General features: G+C 37.2%; 2 protein-coding genes and 1 pseudogene across 2 annotated transcripts; all 3 read right to left on the reverse strand.

The window, feature by feature from the left end:
- Window positions 1–1,494: 1,494 nt before the first annotated feature.
- Window positions 1,495–2,422, reverse strand: LOC102540313 (olfactory receptor 4C6-like; annotated as a pseudogene).
- Window positions 2,423–13,400: 10,978 nt separating this feature from the next.
- Window positions 13,401–14,321, reverse strand: LOC140699039 (olfactory receptor 4C3D-like). The gene has a single exon (XM_072970809.1). The coding sequence runs from the start codon at window positions 14,313–14,315 to the stop codon at window positions 13,401–13,403; it is 915 nt and encodes a 304-aa protein (XP_072826910.1). The 5' UTR covers window positions 14,316–14,321.
- Window positions 14,322–22,027: 7,706 nt separating this feature from the next.
- On the reverse strand, window positions 22,028–22,954 carry LOC102538326 (olfactory receptor 4C13-like). Its single transcript, XM_006219400.3, has one exon. It carries the CDS (start codon window positions 22,952–22,954, stop codon window positions 22,028–22,030), a length of 927 nt encoding a protein of 308 aa, XP_006219462.1.
- Window positions 22,955–25,394: the final 2,440 nt, after the last annotated feature.

The raw sequence follows: 25,394 nt of genomic DNA on the forward strand, positions 1-25,394 counted from the left end.
GGGCTCACAGTAAATGGCCACACCAGCCTTTTCCCCACGTGTGCCAGAACTCCACTTTTTGCTCATTTGTCTTAGAGGCATGGGTCCACAAAGGCACCTGTGGAGCAAAGGGGTTCTCTCTGCCTGGGGTTGTAAACAAATCTCAGTCCTGTCTATGAAGCTGAGGAGCCCCTGGGTACAGATTCAGGTTTCAATCCCACCTCAGCCTGGGAGCCATGCACAGGTGAGTATGGTGGCCATTGATGAGCCCTGCCTCTCTTCTCCCAAGAATGTGCCAGCGATGCTGCCGTGGGTCTGTGGGGACAAAGCTATGACACAGCTGCATCACACCCTGCTTCTCCCCACAGTGTGCACCAGTAGTGTTGCTTGCTTTCTTCTTTTATTTTTAATGGGGGACACATGCTATTCTGTTCTGTATACGCTCCAGTCCACAGCACCCGAGGCTGCCTCTGTGCAGTCAGCCCCACTCCTCCTCCTGGCTCAGGCAGCCAGTCCCGGCCCACCCCTTCCAGCTGGTGTCTAGGACTGAGGGTCCCAGGGACCCTTTGTGCTGGTTTCACTTAGTTCTGTTGGCCAAGGGCTGCTGTGCACAGATCCAAGCCTCAGAGGTTACCCCTGTGTCCCTGCTGACCTCTCCATTGGAGAGGGGGAGTCCCAGCATAAGAGAGCTATTTCTCCTTTGCTGCTTCCTCCCCATGGGACAGGTTGTGCACTAATTTCTGGTTCTTCTTCTTTTTTTATCCTGCCAGACTTGTGACAAATTTTGTCTTTTGAAATAGGTGATGTTCTGTCAAAGTTCAGCAGGTGTTCTGAGTGAATGGGTGGGTCCCTGGATGTCTCTTTTGTTGTATTCATGGGAGAGGGTGAGCTAAGAGCATCCTTCTGCTCTGCTATCTTGTCTACTCCCTAAGCTAAGCTACTTTTAAATTTATATCCATTCAATATTGTTTTTAAACACCTACTAGGTGACCAGCGATGCTCTACCCTAGCATGAGCAAATAAACATAACCCCTGACTTCACAGGGATTGCCACCTTGTGGGGAAAACAGGAAATAAAAGTCAGCAAATAACTTAGATTAGTTTGTGACTGTTGATATTCAGGATATAACCAGATGAAGAGAATAACTGAGGGGAGCTAGAGAAAGTCATCAGGAAAGAATTCATCTAAGAAGGTGGAGGTTCAACTGAAAGTGGAAATAATGAGATTTGGACAGGCAAGGGAAAACTCTGGAAAAGAGCAGGCCAGCAGTGAGCTGCATAAGAAACACAAAGCCCAGAACTGAGACATGCTTGAATTATTCAAAAAGCAGGTTAAAAAAGGAGAGACAGAGACAGAGAAATGTACTGGATATGTGGGCAGTAATGTGATCTTAACCTGACTCACATGATTAAAAGCTGCCATTGGCTGCTGTGTCCTCAAAGGATTGGAATAAATTGGAATGGGGAGAACAACATCTCACTGTCCTTCAGGAAAGATTTGTTCTAGCATATAAGTTAATGACCACACAAGGTCCCTTGCTTCATCCACAGTTTCCTCATGGCATTTTTCACCTCCGTGTTCCTCAAGGTGTAGATCAAGGGATTTAACATGGGTGCAACAATGGTAAAGGACATGGCCATTGCTTTGTCTATGGGGTAGGTGACCACAGGTCTCATGTACAAGAAAATGCATGACATAAAGAACAAGACGACCACCATGAGGTGGGAGCCACAAGTGGAGAGTGCTTTATGCCATCCTTCAGAGCTGCAGGTAGTTAGGGAGCAAAGGATGACCACATAGGAGGTGATGAGGATAAGGAAGATGGCCAGACACATCACTCCACTGCTGAGGATGACCAAGAGGCCCAGGATGTGGGTGTCCATGCAGGCCAGTTTCAACAATGGAAACAAATCACACAGAAAGTGGCCTATAATATTGGGGCCACAGAAGGGTATTTGATACATGAAGAGAAGCTGTATAACTGCATGGAAAAGTCCCCCAAGCCAGGCCCCTCCCAGCAACAGGCAGCACACCCGAGGCCTCACAGTGGTCATGTAGTGCAGTGGCTTACAGATGGCCACGTAGCGGTCATAGGCCATGACAGTGAGAAGGATGATCCCCACTCCACCAAAGAAGTGCTCTGCAAACAGTTGGGCCATGCAGCCTTTGAAGGAGATGGTAGGGCTCTCAGAGACAGTCCACAATCAACTTGGGTGCAATGACAGAAGAGAAGGTGACATCCAAAATGGACAAGGAAGTAAGGAAAAAATACATAGGTGATCTCAGACTCTGATCTGTGACCATGGTTACCACAATGAGGAGGTTTTACAAGATGGTGGACACATACATGATTAGAAACACAGCAGAGGGTATTCTCCTCAGCTCTGGATTATTTGTAATGCCCAAAAGGATGAATTCAGTCACATTGTTGGGATTCTCCATTTACTGTGGGCTGATGTAAACTTATCGGTCTGAGCTGGAAAATCTACAAAGAACGTTACTTTTAATTAGGTATAGCTGAAAGTGTTGGACTTTTTCTTTCTTTTTCACTCTGTCTCATACCCTCTTGTCCTATCTTTTTACCTGGACATCAGTTCAGCAACCAGTTGATAACAATTATATCCTGAGAACAGCTTGATTCTACTAATCCATCCAATATCTTCTATCTCAAGTGTACGTCTAGCTTCTTTCCTGACACTTGTTGCTTAAGACACTTAGAAGACCCTTCTTCATCACTCTGGTGCAAACACATACCTGGCAATATGAATAATTAGCATATCTCAAGGAAATCCTAGATCTTTAGTAGACAGGAGCCAGTGGATAAATGGTAAGCAACTTACTACAATCTTAGATTCACTGTCTTTTCTTCCCTGTTTCACTCTCCCCCATTCACTACCTCCCTTCTGTTTTCCAAAATGAACCACCTTCACTCAATCCCTTCTCTCAGCCACTGTCTTTCAGGAGCCCCAAGCTAAGAGCCTGACCTTCATTTATCACTAGACACACCTAATAACCAAGAACTTGAAAGAATTCATCTCATTTCATTTATTTATTTCATATAATTATCAATCACCAAAAATATGCTAATTGAAGATCTTACAAGACAGACAGGTCATAGTCCATGGACTCTTCACTTATTAAGAACTACACTCTTTCCATCTACATTTCTTCCCCTCAAATTGGATTATTATTATTATTGTGAATATTCAGTCAATCCCTACTCTGTACCAAGCACTGGAATATTCTATGAGACAGTTTCTTCATTTTAGAGATGACACTGAATCAAAAGGTCATGAAAAACATGAAACCATTTCCCACAGCTAGTAAATATTGAAGCCAAGTTCAAGTCCAGCTTTTCCTGACTCAAAATCAACACCAATAAATAACAAGTGATGTTGCTCCTTTTATGATGAGGCTTAGTGTGGAATAGATATTGATCATTTAATAACTTCAATATCACAACATTCCACTGAGCTAAATATATGCTTCCTGTGCTTATTTCATTCAATAATTATATAATAAAATTCAATGAGAAATCCAATGATAATTCTGCAGTAAAGAACATGTTTTATTTATAAATAGAATCCAATCCTGAAACTACAAGTTATAACCTTTAACTAAGTTTTCAAGATTCTGATTATTTTCCAGATATGCAGAATTGAAGAAAATACCTTAAATCTCTTTCTCTGCTCCAGGAAGACCCAGATCCAACTTGTCCAACACCATCCCTGCAGATAAGCTTGAATCAGTGTCAATCATTTATTCCATTTTTCTCTTGTGTAGAGCCACACCCAGATGAAACAAAGGATTCTAAATAATAATGAAAAAAGCAATAAAACATGACTCATTTATTTTGTACTCCCTAGGTACCAGCAAGTTGCTTGGTCTGCTATTTGCATTATTACATCTTTTTATCACACATGGGATGGGTACTATCACAAATCTTACCCTGAGGATGAGGACACTAAAGCTCAGACACATAATGCTTCTCTTCTGAAATATGTGGAGATTACAAATCCAGGTAATCTCATTTTGAATCACAAATTCTAAGTGTTACACCATACCAATGAATAGTGAACAATGGCTTTAACTGGATAAATACAAGTGTTATTAAAGTCAAATGATGTGGTAAAAGAACTGGTTCAGTGGCAAAGTTCTCTTTGCTTGGGATACTTAAGCAGAGGCTGTCTGTCCCTTGATGAGAATGTAGGTGAGATCATTATTTTAAATGGGGATATAAACTACAGGTTCTCTAAGAGACTTCTAACCACTCAAAGACCCATTCTTAGACTCATTTCTCTTATTAAACAAAGGATATATTTTCCAGGACACTTTGCAAATCTGCAGTTTAGATTAACTCCAGCCTCTCCCATATCTAGCCCAAGAAATTAAAAAAAAAATGTTAATAGCCCTTCAAGGAAATATTCTTGAAAAATCAGGGTATTTTCAAGGACAATTTTCATATCAGTTTTAACTCCTTAAGTGGATGCTTAGGGATGACTAATTGATTATCTTTCCACAAAGTTTTGAATGGTGTGCTATGTGCATACCAATTATTTAATTACATGTATATAAATCCATGAAATTGAATTCATGTACAGAAAACTTCACTGAGCCATGGCACCCAAGCAAAGTGGTGCCTGCTTGTCTCCAGAACTGAGTGCTGTTCTCAAAGCCTGGCTGCCATTCGTCTGACAGTGAGGCTCAGAATCCCATTTCGCATCTTCCATCTTTACCATTTTTATCCCTAGACATGTTTTAGACAAAACCAAGAGCTGGACCATAACCGGACTCCCAGTTGTGTGTTGAATCACTGCCTTCGGATCCTCTTTGTGATGTTGTCTGTTTCTTTCCAGTGTTCCTGTGAAATGCCATTGCTCAAAAGTCTGCTCATATAAAGAAGTGAGGAATTACATTTCATCAATTGTCTAATTATTACCTAGACTGTATATATTTCTGTTTCATAGCATGTCTATTAATGCAAAAGTTTCAAGGCAATGCCTTCTCCATAAAGAGGGAAACAAGACTGCATGAGCACTCCTGAAACAATGCATGTACAAAATAAGTTCCAGAAGGGAAAATATCAGTATGATCTACAATCTTCAAAAAAGATGAAATGAGCTAATCCTTGACATGAGCATTGAGAAAATTAGAAATTTGTAAATTTAGAAACTGAACAAGAAAGACAACAGTATGAACAAGGCATGAAGAAAGAAGGGGAAACATGGTGCAGATTCAAAATTCAGGGCCTTTTGACATCAGAAAACCTGGGTTTCATTATGGACCTTCCAGGGATATAATTAACCAGAAGTTATTTATTCCTCTAAATCTCAGTTGCTTTTCAGAGTTGTGGTATTAAACATTCAGTTCCTAGAATTATAGCTTAAATTTTAATATTCAAACTTTTAAACTTTAAAATGTAATAAGAATGTGAACTTATATTAGTTTAAGTGTTTATTAAGTAGTATAATGGCCTGGCACATTTTGTATGTCTCATAAAACTTGGTCACATTTCCACCTATTAATCCCAGGTATGAAGGGTCTTGAGTACATGCACCCGGCCAGACTGGAGTTCAGTTAAAAATGGGTAGTAAAAGCCATAATCCTAAAGAAACCTATGTAAATTCTTGAATTTTCACATTAGAGTTGCTTCTTTGTTTCGAGTACCTGTAATAAGTCAGACAACCACTCTGTGCCTCGCTTTCATTCTCTATAAAATGAAAAAAAAAATGCCACCTATTGTGCAATTTTGTTGTAAAGATAAAATGATTTTATAAACATAAAAGGCTTAGATCGGCTTCCTTATTTTTTTTTCCCAGCATGAGAAGAATGCTACAGACCACAAACTATTTTAAAACAGGTCCCTTGCCTTTGGACCATGTGTTGACATATGTTTGCATTAAATGCTCCAGGGCCAGCAGGGTATCAGCCCAATGACTCCTCCACACTTGGCAACATATAGGTTTTTGAACTGACTTTAAAAGAAAATTCTTCCGAACTTGTTTTCTAAAACACAATTTTAACAAAAAGTAGAATAGTTCAAATAAAAATAATGCATTTTTATAAAAATTTAAAGTAAATTTAAAATGGACCCAAGGAACATAGTTTATATAGGTAGATAGAGTGACAGAAATTTAAAGTCCAAGAACCTCTCCCAACCATAAGTGCTCATTCTTATTCTACCCTCTATTAGCAACTTAGTGAACACTCTTTAGAGGTGCGTTTGTATGTAGGTATATACACAGTCATGTATGTGTTTTACTCTATGTAACAGTAAATACATACATAATAATGCATTTGAAATTCTAGTTGCACTTTGTATGGACACTATTTGTCAATACATATGATTTTTCCTTCATTTTAATTGCTACATATCATTCCATTTTACCACATAATTCCTTTAACAAGTCCATGTTTGCTCAAAATTTATTCTAATAGTTTGCCTTATACACAGGGTTACAATGAACATCACTTACAGAAATCACTACTTGCTTGTTTGAATATTGCTGTTGGAGAACTCTATGTTGTCTCCAAACAAAACAAATATGCATAGATTTAAATTTGGCAGATTCTGTAACACTGCTCTCAAAATCCTGAAGCATCTTTCATTCCCATAAATTGTGTATTAAAGAATAATTTTCCCCACAGCCTTACAGACACTAAATATTATCAACATTGTATATATTTCAAAAAAAATGAGGTAAAAATTTAAATCATTTTAATTTACATTCACTTAATCATTCATTCATAGAATTTCACTGTGACATAAACAATGAATTTTGGCCTCCAGATGAAGCTAAGTTAAATGCAATGCAATATCTATATAGAGATATATAATCTATACACATATCTAAATATCTAACTCAACCTAACAATAATATATTATTTAGTATATCTTACGTACTAGAAATATTGCTAATATTTTATACATGTTTTTTCATTTAATCTTCACAATTAGCTATGATGAGACATACAGTATGGCTGAGATAAAGCAAAATAATTAATGTGCTTAAGAATATACAGTTAGCAAGTAATAAAAACTGGATTTGAATCCAAGGAGACAGCTTTAGAGTTGATTGTGTTTCTTGTGTCTAAATTTCTTATGGCGCTAAATGATTTATTCAGTAAAATCCTGGATAGCAGGAGGGGAGGGCAGTGTATTTAGGGAGTGTCCCTGTGTTGTCGTTTTTAAGGAGCAGTGGTGCCCTGTGCTGCTCACAAGACCTGCGCCCCGAGCACGTGCATCACTAAGACTGTCTCCAGTGCAGGGCTCTGCAGGCTTATTTCTGTCAGTTAGTCTTTCTAACTCACTGCACTTTCCTTGAAAGATGAGTGGACATGGAATTACCTACAGTAGAACTTTCCCTGGACAAAAATTAATATGCATTTGTAGATATAAAAATTAATTCTGTCTTGGAATGCTTCCAAAGGGAACAGGCTTAGTTCCTGAACAACCTAATGCATCACCCATAGCACTGACTTACATGTCTATACATATATACATGCACATATATATTTAGTTCAATGTATTAGTTTCATTAAATAATTATAATAAATATATACTGACCAAAACAGGAAGAAAAATACCACATAAAGTCTTTCCAAAACTGATTAGTGAAAGAATAAAGTTAAAGGAAGTTGGTACCAGAAGAACACAGAAATATATACAATATATAGTATTATTATAACATATATTACTTATATAATACATACACAGAGAAAATTGCTCAAAAAATGGGAAACATAAAATCTGTCTTGAAGTGTCCCATACATTCCAGCTACTCCTGTTCCTCCTTTTCCTAACACATCATCTCTGAAACATAAACAAACTCATTTATTTACTAATCTCATAATCTGGATAGAGTCCCAAAGGTAAACACTTAAGTTTCCATAATGCCAACCAAGAGGAATGTGAGTTAAGCTAAAGACTGTTGATAGCTCAAAGCTCTCCATCTCGAGGCTAAAATTTGTTTATACAGAAAAAAAAAGGTGATCTACTAACACATTTAAAATATAATTGTGCATGCATACAAGTGATTCAATTATTTCAATGATTTCAAAACAGTACTTCAAATTACTAATATCATGTTTAATACTCAAAACATTTCTAAAATCACCTCCACAAGTCAGTGTGATGTGGTCTCTGTGACCTCTAAAACCAGCCGTCTGATGGTCCCTGTAAGTAGGAGGCCGAGAATGTACAAGTAAATTTTCTAGAATCAAGTCAGGGTAACCAAAGGCCTCACCTCATCAAGGATGCACTCACATAAACTTTTATGTACAAAAAAGGTGAGACTCATGACACATTAAAGTTTCAACTTAGCAATTCCAAGCATGGACGTGCGTAAATCAGGACTTACAGGGGAAACAAATCATCCAAACACTTAGTGGGAAGTTATTTTGACAGAACCAGGATTTCTACTATTTTTGATGAATTTTCAAATGACACAGGATTTCGACATGTGCAGACTTGCATCATTTCAACTGCATCCCTCTGAGGCTGTCTCTACTGAGGTACTAATTATCATACCAGTGAATTTCCATCCATCCCTGCGATGATCCACTTCTCCCACGGGCAGAGCTTTGCTGGAGCCATGCCAACCCGATGCTCTGCCAGCTCAAAGCCAGATCATGGTATTAACAGTTCACTTACTTTTTCCACAACTAAACTCTCTTTATCAACAGAAGAATGGCCACACAATGATCCATCTCCCTGTATTAACAAATGAAAAAGTCAGTAGGACTTGTTTTCAGCCACCTAGCTGGTACCAGTACTGAATTTTTCTGTTACCCAATCTGGTTCTCTCTACATCTCTCAAGGCTATTATTAAAATTGTGTGACATCTAACTGCAGGATAGTTGCCATGATAAAGGATTTTAAAATGTTTCTTAGCCAGAAAAATAACTAAATATTTTCTCACTGCATAAGAATTAGTACTATCAAATGATTTGTTTTCAATTTAGAAATATTTAAGGTTATAGCCTTCATTCAATTTCTACCTTTAAAAGTAAAAATTATCAATACCTTACACTTAATAATACCCTTTAGATTACAACTGGGCCATTGATATATTTGACTGTACACTCTGGGAAGTCCCTTGAGAAGGAAGACTCTTCCAGTTTTACTGAATATGATCCTCACAGGTGACCGGCCAACCTCTTTGTTTAGATTGCCCTTACATTCTAAAGCTACCCCATATGCTAGCCTAATTATTTAGACACGGTTCAAGGCAATATTCCTCAACAGTTTTTTCACTATTGCCTCACAAAGGTGCTTTTTTGGCATTTAGACCCTTAGTCACTTCACCCTCTAAAATAGTAATACTACAAATGTACAACTTATTTTTATGATTTATTTATATCTGTGTATTATATATAAATATATATACAGCAAAAAATGTTCATACCCCCCTGAACCATTTTTACCTACTTGAGAGAGATAGTACTGCCATCAAATACATGTTTTGAATAACAAACATTTTAAAAAATAGAAGGGGTTTAATGTGCTTATTTAAATTTTGACCAAACTGAAATTCTGTGGTGCTTCAACTACACAAATCTATACCCAAGGTTTCTCATTTATCAAATCCATTACTAGCAAAATTACATTTTTGTTTTTTTCTTTGTTTGTTTACCTGCTTATTACCCATCTATTCCCTACTGGAATTTACTTTCCACACAAAATACAATGCTGTTTGTATAATTTCACCTCGTATACAGCTCCTACAATTCTCTTCCATTGTAGGCACTGAACAGTTTTTTTGGTTAAATAAGTCAAAATTTCCTAAGCTGAATTGACCATGGAGCCATTTTCCCAGTAATAAATGTTAACAGAATGGGATAGCAAGGGGAAAAGCCCAAGGGAGGTAGCACCTCTTTAGCTCTTGAAGGTGCTACCCTCAGTCCCAAATAGAGGATCAGTCTCCTCGATGATTGAGTGGCTCACCTTTCCTCCAAGTATCTCTTTCACCCAAGTGTCACCTCCTTTGAAATTCAACCATTTGAATTTCATTTCTTGAGCCTGTTACATCCCACTTTTCATGATGCCCATGAAGGGTGGTATATCTGCACAAATGAGATCATTCCATGGCTTTTCGCTGACATGGGAGAAATCAAGAGAGTGCAAGTAGCCTGTTAAATGGAAGTCAATGTGTAGCTAAAGAGAAGAAACCCCCTCAGCCAGCCCCCATAAACATAAATAAATAAATAAGGGAAGAACACCCCACAGCAATCTTCACAACGTGGCCAATGATCAGATCCATGCTTTGGTGTTTTTACATCGTGATATTGTTGTGGGAGAACATGTTCTTGCCTTGCACAGGAAAGAATTCAAGAGCAAGGCATGGCAAAGTGAAAGCAAGTTTATTTAGAGAGATACACACTCCACAGAGAGAGGGGTCTGTCTCATTCTGAAGGGAAAACAGCTTAGGAGATAACGCACTCCATAAGCAGAATGTGGGCCATCTCAGAAAGGTGAGAGGGAGAGAAGATGAAGGGTGTGGGGCGTTTAGTTTAAAGTGAAAGTAGGTACACACTCCACAGAGAGAGTGTGGGCCGTCTCAGAAGACAAGAGAGACAGTGACCACGAGGTGCAGAGTTGTTAGGTTTCATGGACTCGGCATTTTCATATGCTAATAAACAGGAGGATTATTCCAACTACTTTGGGGAAGGGGTGAGGATTTCCGGGACACCCCCCCCACACACACACCAACTTTTTGACTTTTTATTGTCAGCCTAAAGATTGTCATGGTGCCTGTGGGCATGCCATGAGGCTCAAGGTCTACGGGAAGTTGAACCTTCCACCATCTTCATTCTAACCTGTTTGTCCCATCCTCAATTGCTGTCATTCCTTCAGTGGTTGTGTTCTGCACCCCTTCCTCCCACTTCAATATCAAGGAATAGTGTGAAGTAGGAAGAGTACAGGAAACAAAGTCTGAAAGATGATATTATTACTTAACTTCATTGAGTCTAATTTTCTTCTTGTATGAAATGGAGTAAAAATGTCACTAATGATACCTTTGCTATATTAAGAAAGTTAAAGTATGTAAAGAACCTATCAAAATGTATGCCTTATGGTTGGCCTTCAACAATAATTACCTCAATCCCCTCAACTAATGCCTAATATTTTCACTAAATTAAAAGTCCAGATTAAACCAAAGTATCCTGATGCAACATATCCAAACAATATTCATCTCATTAATTTCAGAGGAAACATACTTACTCCCTTATATTTTTTTGTTTGTTTGTTTTGTTTTTAAAGAATCAGAAATAATCAGATAGCAGTTTGTCCCCAGGAGAGACTTTTGATGGTGAGTGTAAAGAAACATCTTAACAGGACTTAAACTTACTCACAAATTAGCAAGACTTTAATTGCTGGGAACTCCAGAAGATCTTTCATTTCGTCCGTGAGTTCTTACACCTTCCAAGTTTGCTTTTGATAACTTGTTATTTTGCATCAGTAATCTTTTCAACCCCCTGGCTCCTCATCAGTGAGCCCTTGTTATAGACTCTAAGACACAACCATTGGCCTTAGTTTCCCTCTTCAAATCCTCTGTTTGGTCCTAGAATAAAAATGACAGTTACTGAATACTTTACCTGTCCTTACACCTGGATTACTCTCATCTCCTATCTAAGAGTCATATGACAAGATGAACTACATGTCATTTACTCTAGATTCTGATGAAATGTTTAGTTCTCACCAGCAGTTGCAAACTTGATCATTTTATAGATTCAGTGCTGATCATATCATCTTCCAGGCTTAGATTTTGGAGAACATGTTCTGTTTCTCATGAATTTGGGACAACCATGCACATCTTAGTAAACACAGTTGCCCCAGTACCATGCTCTGGCATTACTGTATTGTCAAATTATGGAAAGAAGTAGCTCCATTTGACCAGCAAGTTTGTGAAGAAATATTTGTGAGAAATAACATGAGTTGGAGTGCTGTAATCAGAGAAGCTTTAATTTATAAAGAGTTATGTAATAATATAGAATGACCTAATATTCTCCACATGTATAGAGGAGACCCGCAGTTATCTCTCACTTTCCAAAAGTTCACTTGAGCCACTTTGCTCTTATGAAGGCCAACATTAGGACTTGTTTTCACTAACTGAAAGAAATCAGTAGGGGGTGTTTGTTTAAAAATTTTTTGTTGCCATATTAATGTTGGTCTTTTGTAAAAGTGAAGTGACATAACTCAAAATTTCAAAAAGAGGAAAAACTTGTAGTGCTGAAATGATTACCTACAGATGAGGCAAGGCTACAACAAGTTTGACAACATCTTCTGGAAGGTCAAAATGAATCATTAAAACTGCATGTAACTTTTCTTATCTATAAACAGAAACATCCCAGACACAATTGTGATTCATTAAGACTGAGTTTTAAAGACCTAGATTGGAAGTTTGTAGCTGAAACCTTTGAAAAGAAGGTGCATTTCAGTGTAATAGTTCCTGACACACTTTCTGGGGTAAGCACGTGTGATATGAGGCAAGTTATTATTAAATTTCTCTTGGCTTCAATTTGCTTCTCTGTAAAATTGGGAACCTAATAATGGAATTACCAGTATAGTGCATGGATGAATCAACTGAAAGTGAATATACTTGATAGATTGTAAGGTGTTCATTCAGTGTAAAAATATGCATCAGATCAATAGAGTAATAACTTTGGAACATAAATATATACCTTTTTGTTTAACTGGATGAAAGTAAGTTTACACTTTTTGTTTCAAATGGCTCTTCAAGTCTTGGTATCAAAAAAGTAAACATTTTCTTTATATTCAAGAAAAATTGTGAGCCATAGGGATGTTTATTTAAAACCAAATTAATAGCAATCTGTAATTTCTGGTTTATTTGTTGTTCTATGAAAACATAGAAAGGAGAGAAAGATTTTGAATTATTTTTTCCTCCTTTTGTGGGGTCTCTCTTTTTGCTTTTGGTAAATGCATAGTGCAGGGGGGTAAAAATCAAAAGTGATTCTTTCAAACAACTTTTTCCTCCCCATGTACGTACCTAAGAATTTCTATCCCTTATTGGCTTTGCCAGGAAGAAGCAAAATCAAGAGTTCTGAGATGAAGTGCTATGGAAAATCCAATTTCATCCAACAAACATGTATGAAAAATTTGGTAAAGTAGCAATAAGGCTCCGGAGTGAAACGTACTCTACAATCAAACTAGGGGTTTATAGTTGTTTTCCCCATTGGCTATTCTAAAGCTATAAACATTAAATCTTTGGTAAAGTACATTGCAAGTCATCAACATGCCTAATAAATGCCTAGTCAATATTAAACACTCAACAAATATTAGTCTCTGAGCCATTTATTTCTGTCAGTGATCTGCAAAATTTCTTAATTTTTTTTCAGAATTTACAAAATGTGTAACCCTCCCGTGTATATAAATCATCAGTTTCTTGGCATCATGAACAGCCTAAGTTACTCTCCTCTTCAACAAACTCCTCATGGCATTTTTCACCTCTGTGTTTCTCACTGTGTAAATGATAGGGTTTAACATGGGAGTGAATATTGCAAAGAACATAGTCACCAACTTGTCTACAGGGTAGGTGGCCACAGGACGTGTGTAGGTGAATATACAAGGGACAAAAAAGAGTATCATAACTATAAAGTGGGAGCCACATGTAGAGAGGGCCTTGTGCCGTCCTTCAGAGCCATGGGATTTCAGGGAGCTCAGGATGACTATGTAGGAGATGAGTAGCATGAAAAAAATGAGTAAACACATGCCCCCACTGTTGGCTGCCACCACCACTCCAAGCCTGTAGGTGTCACTGCAGGCAAGTTTCAACAATGAGAAGAAATCACACCTGAAGTGGTCAATGACATTGGGACCACAGAAGGTCAAGTCAAATGCAAAAACAATCTGCACAGTGGCATGTAGGACTCCCCCAATCCAGGCCACCACCACTAGGAGCTGGCAGAGCCCCTGTCGCATGATGGTCGTGTAGTGCAGAGGCTTGCAGATGGCCACATAGCGGTCATAGGCCATAACAACCAGAATGATGATCTCTGATCCTCCCAGGAAATGTTCCAAAAAGAGCTGAGTCATGCAGCCACCCCAGGAGATGGTTTTCTTCTGGTGCAGCAGGTCAATGAGCATTTTCGGAGTTGTGACAGAGCTGAAGAGGGCATCTATGCAGGACAAGTAGGTGAGAAAGAAGTACATGGGAGCTGAAAGTGCAGGGCTGATGGAGATGGTAATGACTATGAGCAGGTTGGCCAGCATGGTAAATAGGAAAATGAGCAAAAAGACAATGAAGAGTATTTTCTGCAGGTGTGGATTCTGCGTGAGTCCCAGGAGAACAAATTCAGTCACATTCTTCGGAGGCATGAGGCAGTCCAGTCATCAAGTAACACCTTCCTGGGGCCTAAATTATCTATAAGAATAAGGAATGATTCCCATTAATCATGAAAGAATTGTGATCTGAATATTGTGGTACAAAAACAGAGCAGTCACTGTACCTGTGGAGTGTGTCCTTGACACTCCTGCCTCAGTGCTTGTTTCAGTTCTCTCTTATGTCCTCCATGATGTTTCCATCTCTTCAGACACCTCGTACCTGTCACCTGTGAAACATCTATAGGGCAGCATTTGAAGGGTAATTTACTGTGAAAGTTCTGGGCTATCTACACAATATCTTGATTCTCTTTCTTCTTCCAGCTCTGTATGACTGCTCAGTCATCTCTGTGTCCCATGGTTTTGATTCCTCCTTCGTGTCTGTGGGCTTACAATTTGTAATTCTCTTTTGTATATTGTAAGCTGAGAGCTGCTGCACACAGGTAAGAGGTATTTCTTCTCCCATGAAAATTTATACCTGAATCCTCACTTTAACTGTGGAAAGAAAGACATCATCAATAAATATCTACCATAAGCAGGTACTTTAGGGAAATGTATATGTCATTGCCAACTCAATCTCCTTGGTACCTACCAGAACACATAAGGTATTCAGGTGTGTTTCCTCACTGCACCTACCACAGTGCCTGGCATAATGTCTGCACTGCCTGAAACCCACTAGGTAATGAGTGAGCACTTGGTGAATTGCCATTCTCCATGGGTAACAATACACCTGCTTCCCCAGACAAAAAACCTACTATGGATACAAGTATTTTCATCCTCCTGCTCTGTTTATCACACTCTCTACTTTATGAGAAACATAAATCAACATTTGAAAGTAAACTATAATCCAGTTTAACATTTCAAGTACACTTATAGGGTAAATATGAAGTATTAACTACCTCTAAGAAAGAATATATTAGTGGGTCATTTTACTTTCTAGATGGTTATAGTGTTTGCAAATCTATAGATTTTAGTCTTCAAAAGTTGTTCCACATACAATTTAACAAAATCATATTCAGTAAATTTACAGCTTTCATAGATTTGAATTAAAAAAAAACCTCTTGCATAGGTGTTCAATACACAAGGATCTATCAAGGAAAAAAATCCCTATTTTCAAAATTCTAAAAATAAAAATTTAATGTGGAGAACAAAAAGAAATAGTCTGCTAGGTAAGGTAGAGAGGTAGGTAATGTACTATATATCAACATATATACACACATAACCCCGACACATGCAAAATCTATTACTATAAATGCCTATGTCAAATTCACTCATTCAACAAATATTTATTGGGTACTTACTATGTATATTAATGTATGTTTGTTTACACAATCATGATAAGTGTCCTTGTTAAATGTCCTTAGTGACTGAAGTTTCATTACCAAACAGCAGCAACTCACCCCTCCATGATGTGAGTGACCTTCCCATTCCTTTATGTTTCTGCTACAGACATTCTCATGCCTTCTTCTCCCATCTTCCCATAGCATCCATCATCCATCATTCCCAGTTACAGGACACTGCACTACTAATAGAATGAGGAAATCTGGGGACATAAGTTTCCCAAAGAATAGAGAAAACATAAACAAAATAAGATGTATTCTGCCAAAAGTATGTCTTTTCATTTCAAAGATAAATGGATAAAGAGCTTTATTTTTATTTAATTTTTAATTTTAAAAATGTTCTAATTGAGTTAGAGCCAGTTTACAATGTTATGTCAATTTCTGGTGTACAACACAATTCTTCAGTCATACATGAATAAACATATATTCATTTTCATATTCTTTTTCACCATGACCTACTACAAGATATTGCATATATTTCCCTGCACTATACAGTATAAACTTGTTTATATATTTTATATATGCCAGTCAATATGTGAATCTCGAACTCCCAGTTTATCCCCACCCACCCCTCCCCCGGCAACCACAAGTCTGTAGTCTATGTGAATCTGTTTCTGTCTTATATATAAATTCATTTGCCTTTTTGAAAGAGCTTTTTTTTAAATTTCCCAAGCTGGAAAATATATTCATAGGTAAAAACAAAGTGCATCAGCTTCATTGCATTCCCTTATTCTCTGGCTGACTTACCCTACAGGTCAGAAAAGAGTATATTATACATATAGTAAGAATTAGACATAATTAATAAAATCAGTTTAGAAATAACTAAAGAAATAAAGATTACTTTTTTTCTTTTATCTTTGGCTCCACAATGCTCTTTCTAGAAATAAACCCTAAAGAAAAATATTCTTAAAACATAAAAATAATTATTTATAAATGTATTCAATGCAACTATTAAGACCTGTGGAAAATTTAGAAACTACATGGACTGTTCAACATTGGAGAAATGGATAATTAAAATATGGTGCATCTCTTTGATTGATATGTAGTTTTTAACAGAAGTGTTTTAAAAATTGTGTAATATCATAGGAGATTCTTACATTGTGTTATTAAGTAGGAAAAAATGATGCAAATTTGCACTATATAATTATTATAACTAATTTAATTCTACCTATATTATTCCTATAACTAAGTTAAATACACATGACTGAGAACATAAATCCAAACATTTTTTGTTTGAAGTTGGTGGTATTGTAGTTGAGTCGATCTTTCTTGATGTTTTGCGTGTTGAAGAGGGATTGAAATCTCAGATGGGTGAGGATGACAGGTGATTATATAATTTGTAAGATTCATTTACACTTGAAAATCTATGATTATGTGATTTCAGGGGGAAAGGAAACCTTACCTATGAAGTTGTCTGACGTAGCTCCATGGCCAGGGCCCCAGGCAGCGTTAGTTCACCAAGAAAGAAAGAAAGTTGTAAGATGAAAAATGCCAACTAGCTCAGCTACAATCAGTGTCTTTGCTGATTTACCTTTGGATAAAATATTTCTCTTGAGCCTTAAAAGTGCTACCACATTTCCTGTTTGCAGGCCAGTTTGGTGAAGTTTCTCAGCTGTGGCTGATTGGACCTCAGGGGCATTTCACCATCATTAGGAGATCTTGCCAGCAGCACAAGAACTTCACAATAGAACTCCTATAGCATTCGTCTTTAATTTTGAACTCCTCATTAAGTCTACATGAAGACAAAACACTATGATAAAAAAAAATTTACCATTTCTGAGTTTATGTATTCGATAACAAATGTGTATAATATGGAGGTTGACTATTGTATGAATTAATAATTTGGGTGGTTAACTATCTGATTTAAACATTTTCATGAATGTATTCTATATTTCAGTTGATCTACCATTAATGCTAATCACAGCTTTAAATATTGTTTTCAGACATACATTAAGTGACAATTATGAACCTTATTATATTAGCACTTTACACCTAATAAAGTTTACAGCAATTTTCAAAGTAGCTGGAGCTTGTCTCATTCTGGAATTGAGATGATATGGTAATGATAATGATGAAAATAATTTCATCCTTCAATTACATTCAGAGATGGTAGAATGCATTTCTTTCAACTATTTAAATTAAATCTCATAATATTCCTATGGAATAGAAAAAAATAAGCATCAATATTCACAATTTACAACAAGTTTACATTACAACAGGAAAATATGAACACCATTTGTGGTGGGGAAATAAGAAACCAGGCCACTAAATTCTGGGCCAGGATTCTTGTGTTTCATTTATAGTTTTGTGACTCAAGTGTCATGATACTCATGCTGCCACCTATTGTAAGACCTATTACAATTACCTACTAAAATAAACACAATTGATATTTGAAATTATTTTAAAAATAGATTCAGTCCAATTCAACTTATGAATATTCATATACAGAAGCACACTAAATCACCATGTTCCAATATGCTTGAATTAATAATAAGAAAAAAATTGTACATAATTCTGGATTGGCTCCAAAGAATGTGGTGACTGTGAGCAGCACGTGTCATGAAGGGAAAGAGTTTAAGGAAACTGAAACCACATGAGTAAACCTGGTTTGACTAGACACTTTACTATTATAGTGCCAAAATAACACTTGTGATGTTAGATGCCAAAGATTGTATGAATGAGGCCCTGAAACTATCTATAGAACTATGGGGAATATGGATTTTCCTGAAGTGTCATCATGAAAATGTCTTTCAACTTGAATTTGTCTTTCAACTCTGTAATGAAAGCCAGAGACAGATCAGAGAATTAGCATGTACAGACAGTCATCATTCCAACTTCATAAAAGCTTGACATCCCTTCACAATGGTCCATTAAGTGGTCTTCCAGCCTCTACTTGAATAGCTACAGTTTTGGGCAGAGAGATTGCTTTAGAAACCCAACCCCTGCCTAGTCTAGCTCCCCAAGCCCTAGAGAGGCAAGACTTGGAAGGAGAACAGAGATAGGTGTAAAGCAGTGAGGACTGTCCAGGAAAATAATTTTTCACAAAAGGAGTTCCTGGAGCTATACCAGGAAAGTCTGTACCCAGAATACAAATCCAAGGCCAGAGTGTTGTAAACCCTGAAGAGAGAACAACACAGATTGTCAAACTTGAAGAGTAAATCAGAAAGAAAGCAGAAGAAATTTTATATAGATTTTACCACAGTTGATCAGAAATTAGGTGAGGAATGGATTAACCTTGATAGGTTCAGGGACTAATTTCACAAAAACAAGATATCTGCCAGTGTTTTGATGACATTTCACTAAGTAGAGGAACATGTTCTCAATATAACAAAGCACACAAGAGCAGAGTTCATGCTGTGTTAGTCCAATATAGAGACAGTTTTATCACAGAAGAACATCTCTGAAGTTGTTTACCAGAAACAGAAAAGTTTTGGGAGGTGGACTGTGGTCTCATAACTCTTCCAGTTTTACCTCCAATTGAAGTAGAAACAAAAATAACTATTTATGGCAATAAACATATTCGCTCAGGCAAAAATCACAGAACGTGGAAACACCTTCCAACTTACCCAAATAAACTACTTGTAGAAATAGGGGAGGCTGTTTAGGTTATGGGGAAAAAAATGATGGCATAATGTGAAATAAAACCTATCTCTTGATGCTGAAGATGGTGTTCTTACTCTCTATCATGTTTTCATAACCATAATATGCTTGCTAAATAAGTAACTTCGGAAATGACGATCAGTAAAGACCTAAAGAGAAGTCACTACATCACCCCAAAAATAAGAATGCCTCAATGACAGTCTCCACAATGTGGCCAATGTTCAGATCTGTGTTTTGGTATTTTCACATCAGTAAAACAAAGAGTGGAGTGGGAAGAATAGATAGGCAGAGTCTAAAGACAATGTATTATGGCTTAAGTCCGTTGAGTCTCATTTTCTTCTTTTATGAAATGGAGTAAAATCCTCTCTAATAATACACGTTGCTACATTAAGAAAGTTAAAATATATAAAGAACTTCTCAAAATCTATGCTTCATGGTTGGCCTTTAACAACAGTTAGCTCATTTCCCTTGCTAAATTCTTAATAATTTCACTGAATTGAAAATCCAGATTAAACCAACATATTTTTAACACACTAGAGCCAAACTTTATTTATGTCATTAATTTTTAGAAGAAACATAATCTATCCTTTATTTGTTATTTTAAGTACCAGAAATAATCAGGTGATACTCTGTCCTCAGGAGAGACTATTGATGATGAGTTGAAGGGAACATCTTAACAAGCGTTAACCTCACTCACCAGCCAGTGAGACCTTATCCACTGAGACCACCAGACTGCCTTGTATTTCCTCCTTCAGTTCTTGCACCTTCCAAGTTTGCTACTGACAGTTTATAATTTGTGCCTAATTAATCCTCTCACCCCTCCACTGAGCCCTTGGGATAGCCCCTAAGACACAATCACTGGCTTAATTTCCCTCTTCAAATTCTCCATTTGGCCTTAGAATAGAAATAACAATTAACCAACACTTTTTCTACCCTTAGCCCTGGTTTACTCTCATCTTCTATCTAATAACCATAAGACAAAGTGAACCACACATCATTTAGTTTAGATTATGCTGAAATGTTTAATTCTCACCAGCAATTGCAAATATGACCATATAAATAGATGAGGTGCTGGGGAAACGTTCTGTCTCTTATGAATTGGAGACAGCCATGCCCACCTTAGTAAACACAGTCACCCCAGTACCATGCTCTGGCTTTACTGTATGGTCAAATTATAGAAGAAATAGCTCCATTTGATCATTGAGTTTGGGAAAGGAAGATCTGTGAGAACTACATGTGAAAGAGTGGTGTAGTCAGAGAAGCTTTGCTTTCTAAAGAGTTATGTAATAAAGTAGAATGACCTGGTATTCTCCACACACATAGAGGAGCAGTGCAGTTACCCCACTTTCTGAAAGTTCACTTTAGACACTTTTTTTAATGGAGACTAATCTTAGTACTTTAGTACTTATTTGCAATAACTGAAAGATATCTGAAGGTGATTCTTCTTTCAGAGAAGACATATGACACCATACTAATATCGGTCTTTTGCGAAAGTGAAATGGCGTAACTCAAACTTTCAAAGAGAGGGAAAAACAATTGTAGTGCTGAAATGGACAGCTCCATGTGAGGCAAGGCTGCGGCAAATCTGACATCATCTTCTCGAAGGACAAAGCTTTTGAATTAAGATTCCATATAATTTTTTAATCTATAGACCTAAACGTACCACAGACAATTGTGTTCCAGTTGAAAGACAGTAAGACTGAGTTTTAAAGACCTGTGCTGGAATTTCATAGTCGAAATTTGTGAAAGGAAGGTGCATCTCAGTGTAACAGTCCCTGACACACTAGATAGGGTAGCCATGCATGATGTGAGGCAAGTAAATTAGTAAGCCTCTCTTAGGTTCAATTTACTTCCCTGTAAAATGGAGACACTGATCATGGAATGACCAGTTGAGTTCGTGGATGAATCAACTGAAGTGACTCTGCCTGAGAGATAATAAAGTGTTAATTTAATGCAAATATGTGTATCAGACTCCTAGTTCATTACTTTTGGAACCTAACCATAGGCTATTCTGTTGAATTTTGGTAAAAAAATGATTATCTATGCTTCAATTGGCTCCTCCAGTCTTGCTATGTAAAAATAAAACATTTCCTTTATATTCATGAAAACTGGGAGCCGTAGGATATTTAAGAAAAAGGAGCAAACTAAAAGTAATCTCAAAATTTCAGACTTGTTTTTTTGCCAAAAGAGAATTGGTGATAGATTGTGAATTATCTTTTCCTTCTTTTGCAAGTATCTCCCTTTTTACTTTCGGTAAATTCATAGCATGCACACACATACAAAATAAGCAGTGATTCCTTCATGCAAATGTCCTTTCATCAAGTATCTAAGAATGAGAATAAGAACTTCTATCCCTTAATTGATCACCACAGGCTAAGCAAAACTAGAAAAACTTCTGAGATTAAATTCCTAAGGAAAGGCGAACTCCATCCAAGTAATATACCTGATGAATTTTGTAAAGTAGAACAAAGAATCTAGAGAAAAACATATATTCATCTATATTCATCATACTAGGGGTTTATAGTTGTTCTCTTCATTGACTATTCTGAAGCTTTAATTCTGAACATTGAAGCCTTGGTAAAGTATATTACAAATTATCAAAACATTTAAAAAATGACTAGCCAATATTAAATGATTGACAAACACAAGTTTATGGACCTTTTTTATCTGTCAATGATCTGCAAAATTTCTTTGCTTTCCTGCACAATTTACAACATGTATAACCCTCACGTGTATAGAAATCATCAGTTTCTTGGCATCATGAACAGCCTAAGTTACTCTCCTCTTCAACAAACTCCTCATGGCATTTTTCACCTCTGTGTTTCTCACTGTGTAAATGATAGGGTTTAACATGGGAGTGAATATTGCATAGAACATACTCATAAACTTGTCCACAGGATAAGTGGCCACAGGACGTGTGTAGGTGAATATACAAGGGACAAAATAGAGCACCACAACTGTAAAGTGGGAGCCACAGGTAGAGAGGGCCTTGTGCCGTCCTTCAGAGCCGTGGGATTTCAGGGAGCTCAGGATGACTATGTAGGAGATGAGTAGCATGGAAAAAATGAGTAAGCACATGCCCCCACTGTTGGCTGCCACCACCACTCCAAGCCTGTAGGTGTCGCTGCAGGCAAGTTTTAACAGTGAGAAGAAATCACACATGAAGTGGTCAATGACATTGGGACCACAGAAGGTCAAGTCAAATGCAAAAACAATCTGCACAGTGGCATGTAGGACTCCCCCAATCCAGGCCACCACCACTAGGAGCTGACAGAGCCCCTGTCGCATGATGGTTGTATAGTGCAGAGGCTTGAAGATGGCCACATAGCGGTCATAAGCCATGACAGTAAGGACTATGACCTCTGATGCTGCCAGGAAATGTTCCAAAAAGAGCTGGGTCATGCAGCCACCCCAGGAGATGGTTCCTCTCTGGTACAGTAGGTCAATGAGCATTTTTGGAGTTGTGACAGAGCTGAAGAGGGCATCTATGAAGGATAAATAGGTGAGGAAGAAGTACATGGGAGCTGAAAGTACAGGGCTGAGGGATATGGTAATGACCATGAGCAGATTGGCCAACATGGTAAATAGGAAAATGAGCAAAAAGACAATGAAGAGTATTTTCTGCAGGTGTGGATTCTGCGTGAGTCCCAAGAGAACAAATTCAGTCACATTGTTGGGAGGTGTGAGGAAATCCATTCATCAAGTAACACCTTCCTAGGGCCTGAATTACCTACAAAAAATAAGAAATGATTCCCATTAATCATGAAAGGATTGTTGTCTGAGTATCTTGATACAAAACTAGAGCAGTCACTGTACCTGTGGAGCGTGTCCTTGACACTCCTGTCTCAGTGCTTGTTTCAATTCTCTCTTACTTCCTCCACGATGTTTCCATCTCTTCAGACACCTAGTACCTGTCACCTGTAAAACATCTATAGGGCAACATTTGGTGAGTAATTTACTGAGATAATCCTGGGCTGTCTGCATAAGATCTGGATTCTCACACTGGCTCCAGCTCCATGTGACTCTGCTACATCACCTCTGTGTCCTATGGTTCTGAGCCTTTCTCTGTGTTTATGAGGTTACAAAGTGTAATTCTCAGATGGATCTTGTAAGCTGAGAGGTGCAGCACACAAGTAAGAGGTGTTTCCTCTTCTGTGAAAATTCACACTTGAACCCTCAGCTCTAAGTGTGGGAGGAAAGACACCATGAATGCATATCTCCCATAAGCAGGCAGTTTAGGGAAATGTATGCAACACGCTCTTCCTGGTACCTCCTGGAACACACCAGCTATTCAAGTGTGTTTCCTCAGTGCACCTACCAAAGTGCCTGGCATGATGTCTGCACTGCCTGAAACCTGTTAGGTGATGAGTAAGTGCTTGGTAAATTACCATTCTCCTTGGGTGAGAATATGCCTGCTCCCCTAGAGGGCATAAACCTACCAGGAATTCAAGTGTTCTCATCCTTGTGTTCTGTTTATCATTACTGTCCACTTTATAAGAATCCTAAGCAAATGCTTGAAAGGACGCTGCATATCAGGTTAATATTTTTTGGCATACTTTATGGGACAATATGGAAATATTAATTGCCTGTAAGAATGAATATGTTATTAGGCAATTTTATTTTCAAGATAATCGTAGGGCTTTTTAATCTGTATTTTTATTTTTCAAATTCTGTCCATATATATGTTAACAGTCATATTCAATAAACTTACAGCTTCAGTAGACTTGGATAAAAACCTATTGCATAAATGTTCAGTTTGTGAGTATCTGCTAAGCAAAGAAATCCTTATTTTCAAAGTTCTAAAAGTAAAATTTAATATAGACAACAAAAAGTAATAGTTTGCTAGGTAAGATAGAGAGGTAGGTATGGACTATACACATAAACATATATAGACACACAGCACAAACACACATGAAGTCTATTACTATAAGGACCTATTACAAGTTCACTCATTCAACAAATCTTTATTGTGCTCTGACTGTGTATAGTAATGTATGTGTGTTCCCATAAAGTTATAAAAAGTGTCCCTGGAAATGCCTTTGGTAATCCCTTCCCAGCAATTTAATTACCGAACAGCAGAAACTCATCCCTCCATGATGTGAATGACCTTCCCACTCTTTTATGTTTCTGCCACAGGTATTCTCATGCCTTCTTCTTCCATCTTCCCATAGCATCCATCGTCCATCATTCCTGGTTACAAGATACTGCATTAGCAACGGAATGAGGGAATTTGGGGACATAAATTTCCCAAAGAAAAAAAGTATAATACAATGCATTGTGCAAAAAAACCCGTCTTTTCCTTTCAAAGATAAATGAATAAAGAGCTTTATTTTTTATTTAAATAATATGAAAAATGTATACATATGTGGAAACAAAGTGCAGCAGCTTCATTGTATTCCTTTACTCTGTGGCCGACTCCCCAGCAGATCAAAAAAGAGAAGATTTTACATAAAGTAAGAATTATACATAATTAGTAAATGTGATTTAGAAATAACTATGAAGAAATACATATTATTTTTTCTTTGGCATCACAGTGTTCTTTATAGGGTTAAATTCTAAATGAAAATATTATAGAAGCTAAAAGTCTTTTTTTACAAATATGTTCAACATAATTATTAAGAGGTGTGGAAAATTTAGAAATGACATGGGATGTTCCACATTGCAGAAATGGATAATTAAAGTACACTGCATCTCTTTGACACATGTGTAGTTTTTAAAAGAGATGTTTTTGAAAATGGTGCAATGTCATAGGAAAATCTGATGTATTTTATAAAGTGGGGAAAATTGTGGATGGAAATTAGAGTTATATAGTTATTCTAATTTAATTCTAACTAATTATATTATTCTTCTAATTTAAATATATAACAATTAGAAATAAATATCCCAAATATTTTTACTTCTAAATTGGTAGTATTGTAGTTGAGTCATTCTTTGTTAATATTTGACGTGCTGAAGATGGATTGAAATCTCAGATTGGGGAGGATGAGGGGTGATGCTATAATTTGTAAGGGTCGTTTAATCTTGAGAGTCTATGAAAATATGATTTCCTGGGAAAAAAAAAATCTTACCTATGAACTTGTCTGACACAGCTCCATGGCCAGGGCCCGAGGCAGCTGTTTGTTCACCAAGAAAGAAG

Source organism: Vicugna pacos, chromosome 10, assembly GCF_048564905.1.
Source record: "Vicugna pacos chromosome 10, VicPac4, whole genome shotgun sequence".
Lineage (NCBI taxonomy): Eukaryota > Metazoa > Chordata > Mammalia > Artiodactyla > Camelidae > Vicugna > Vicugna pacos.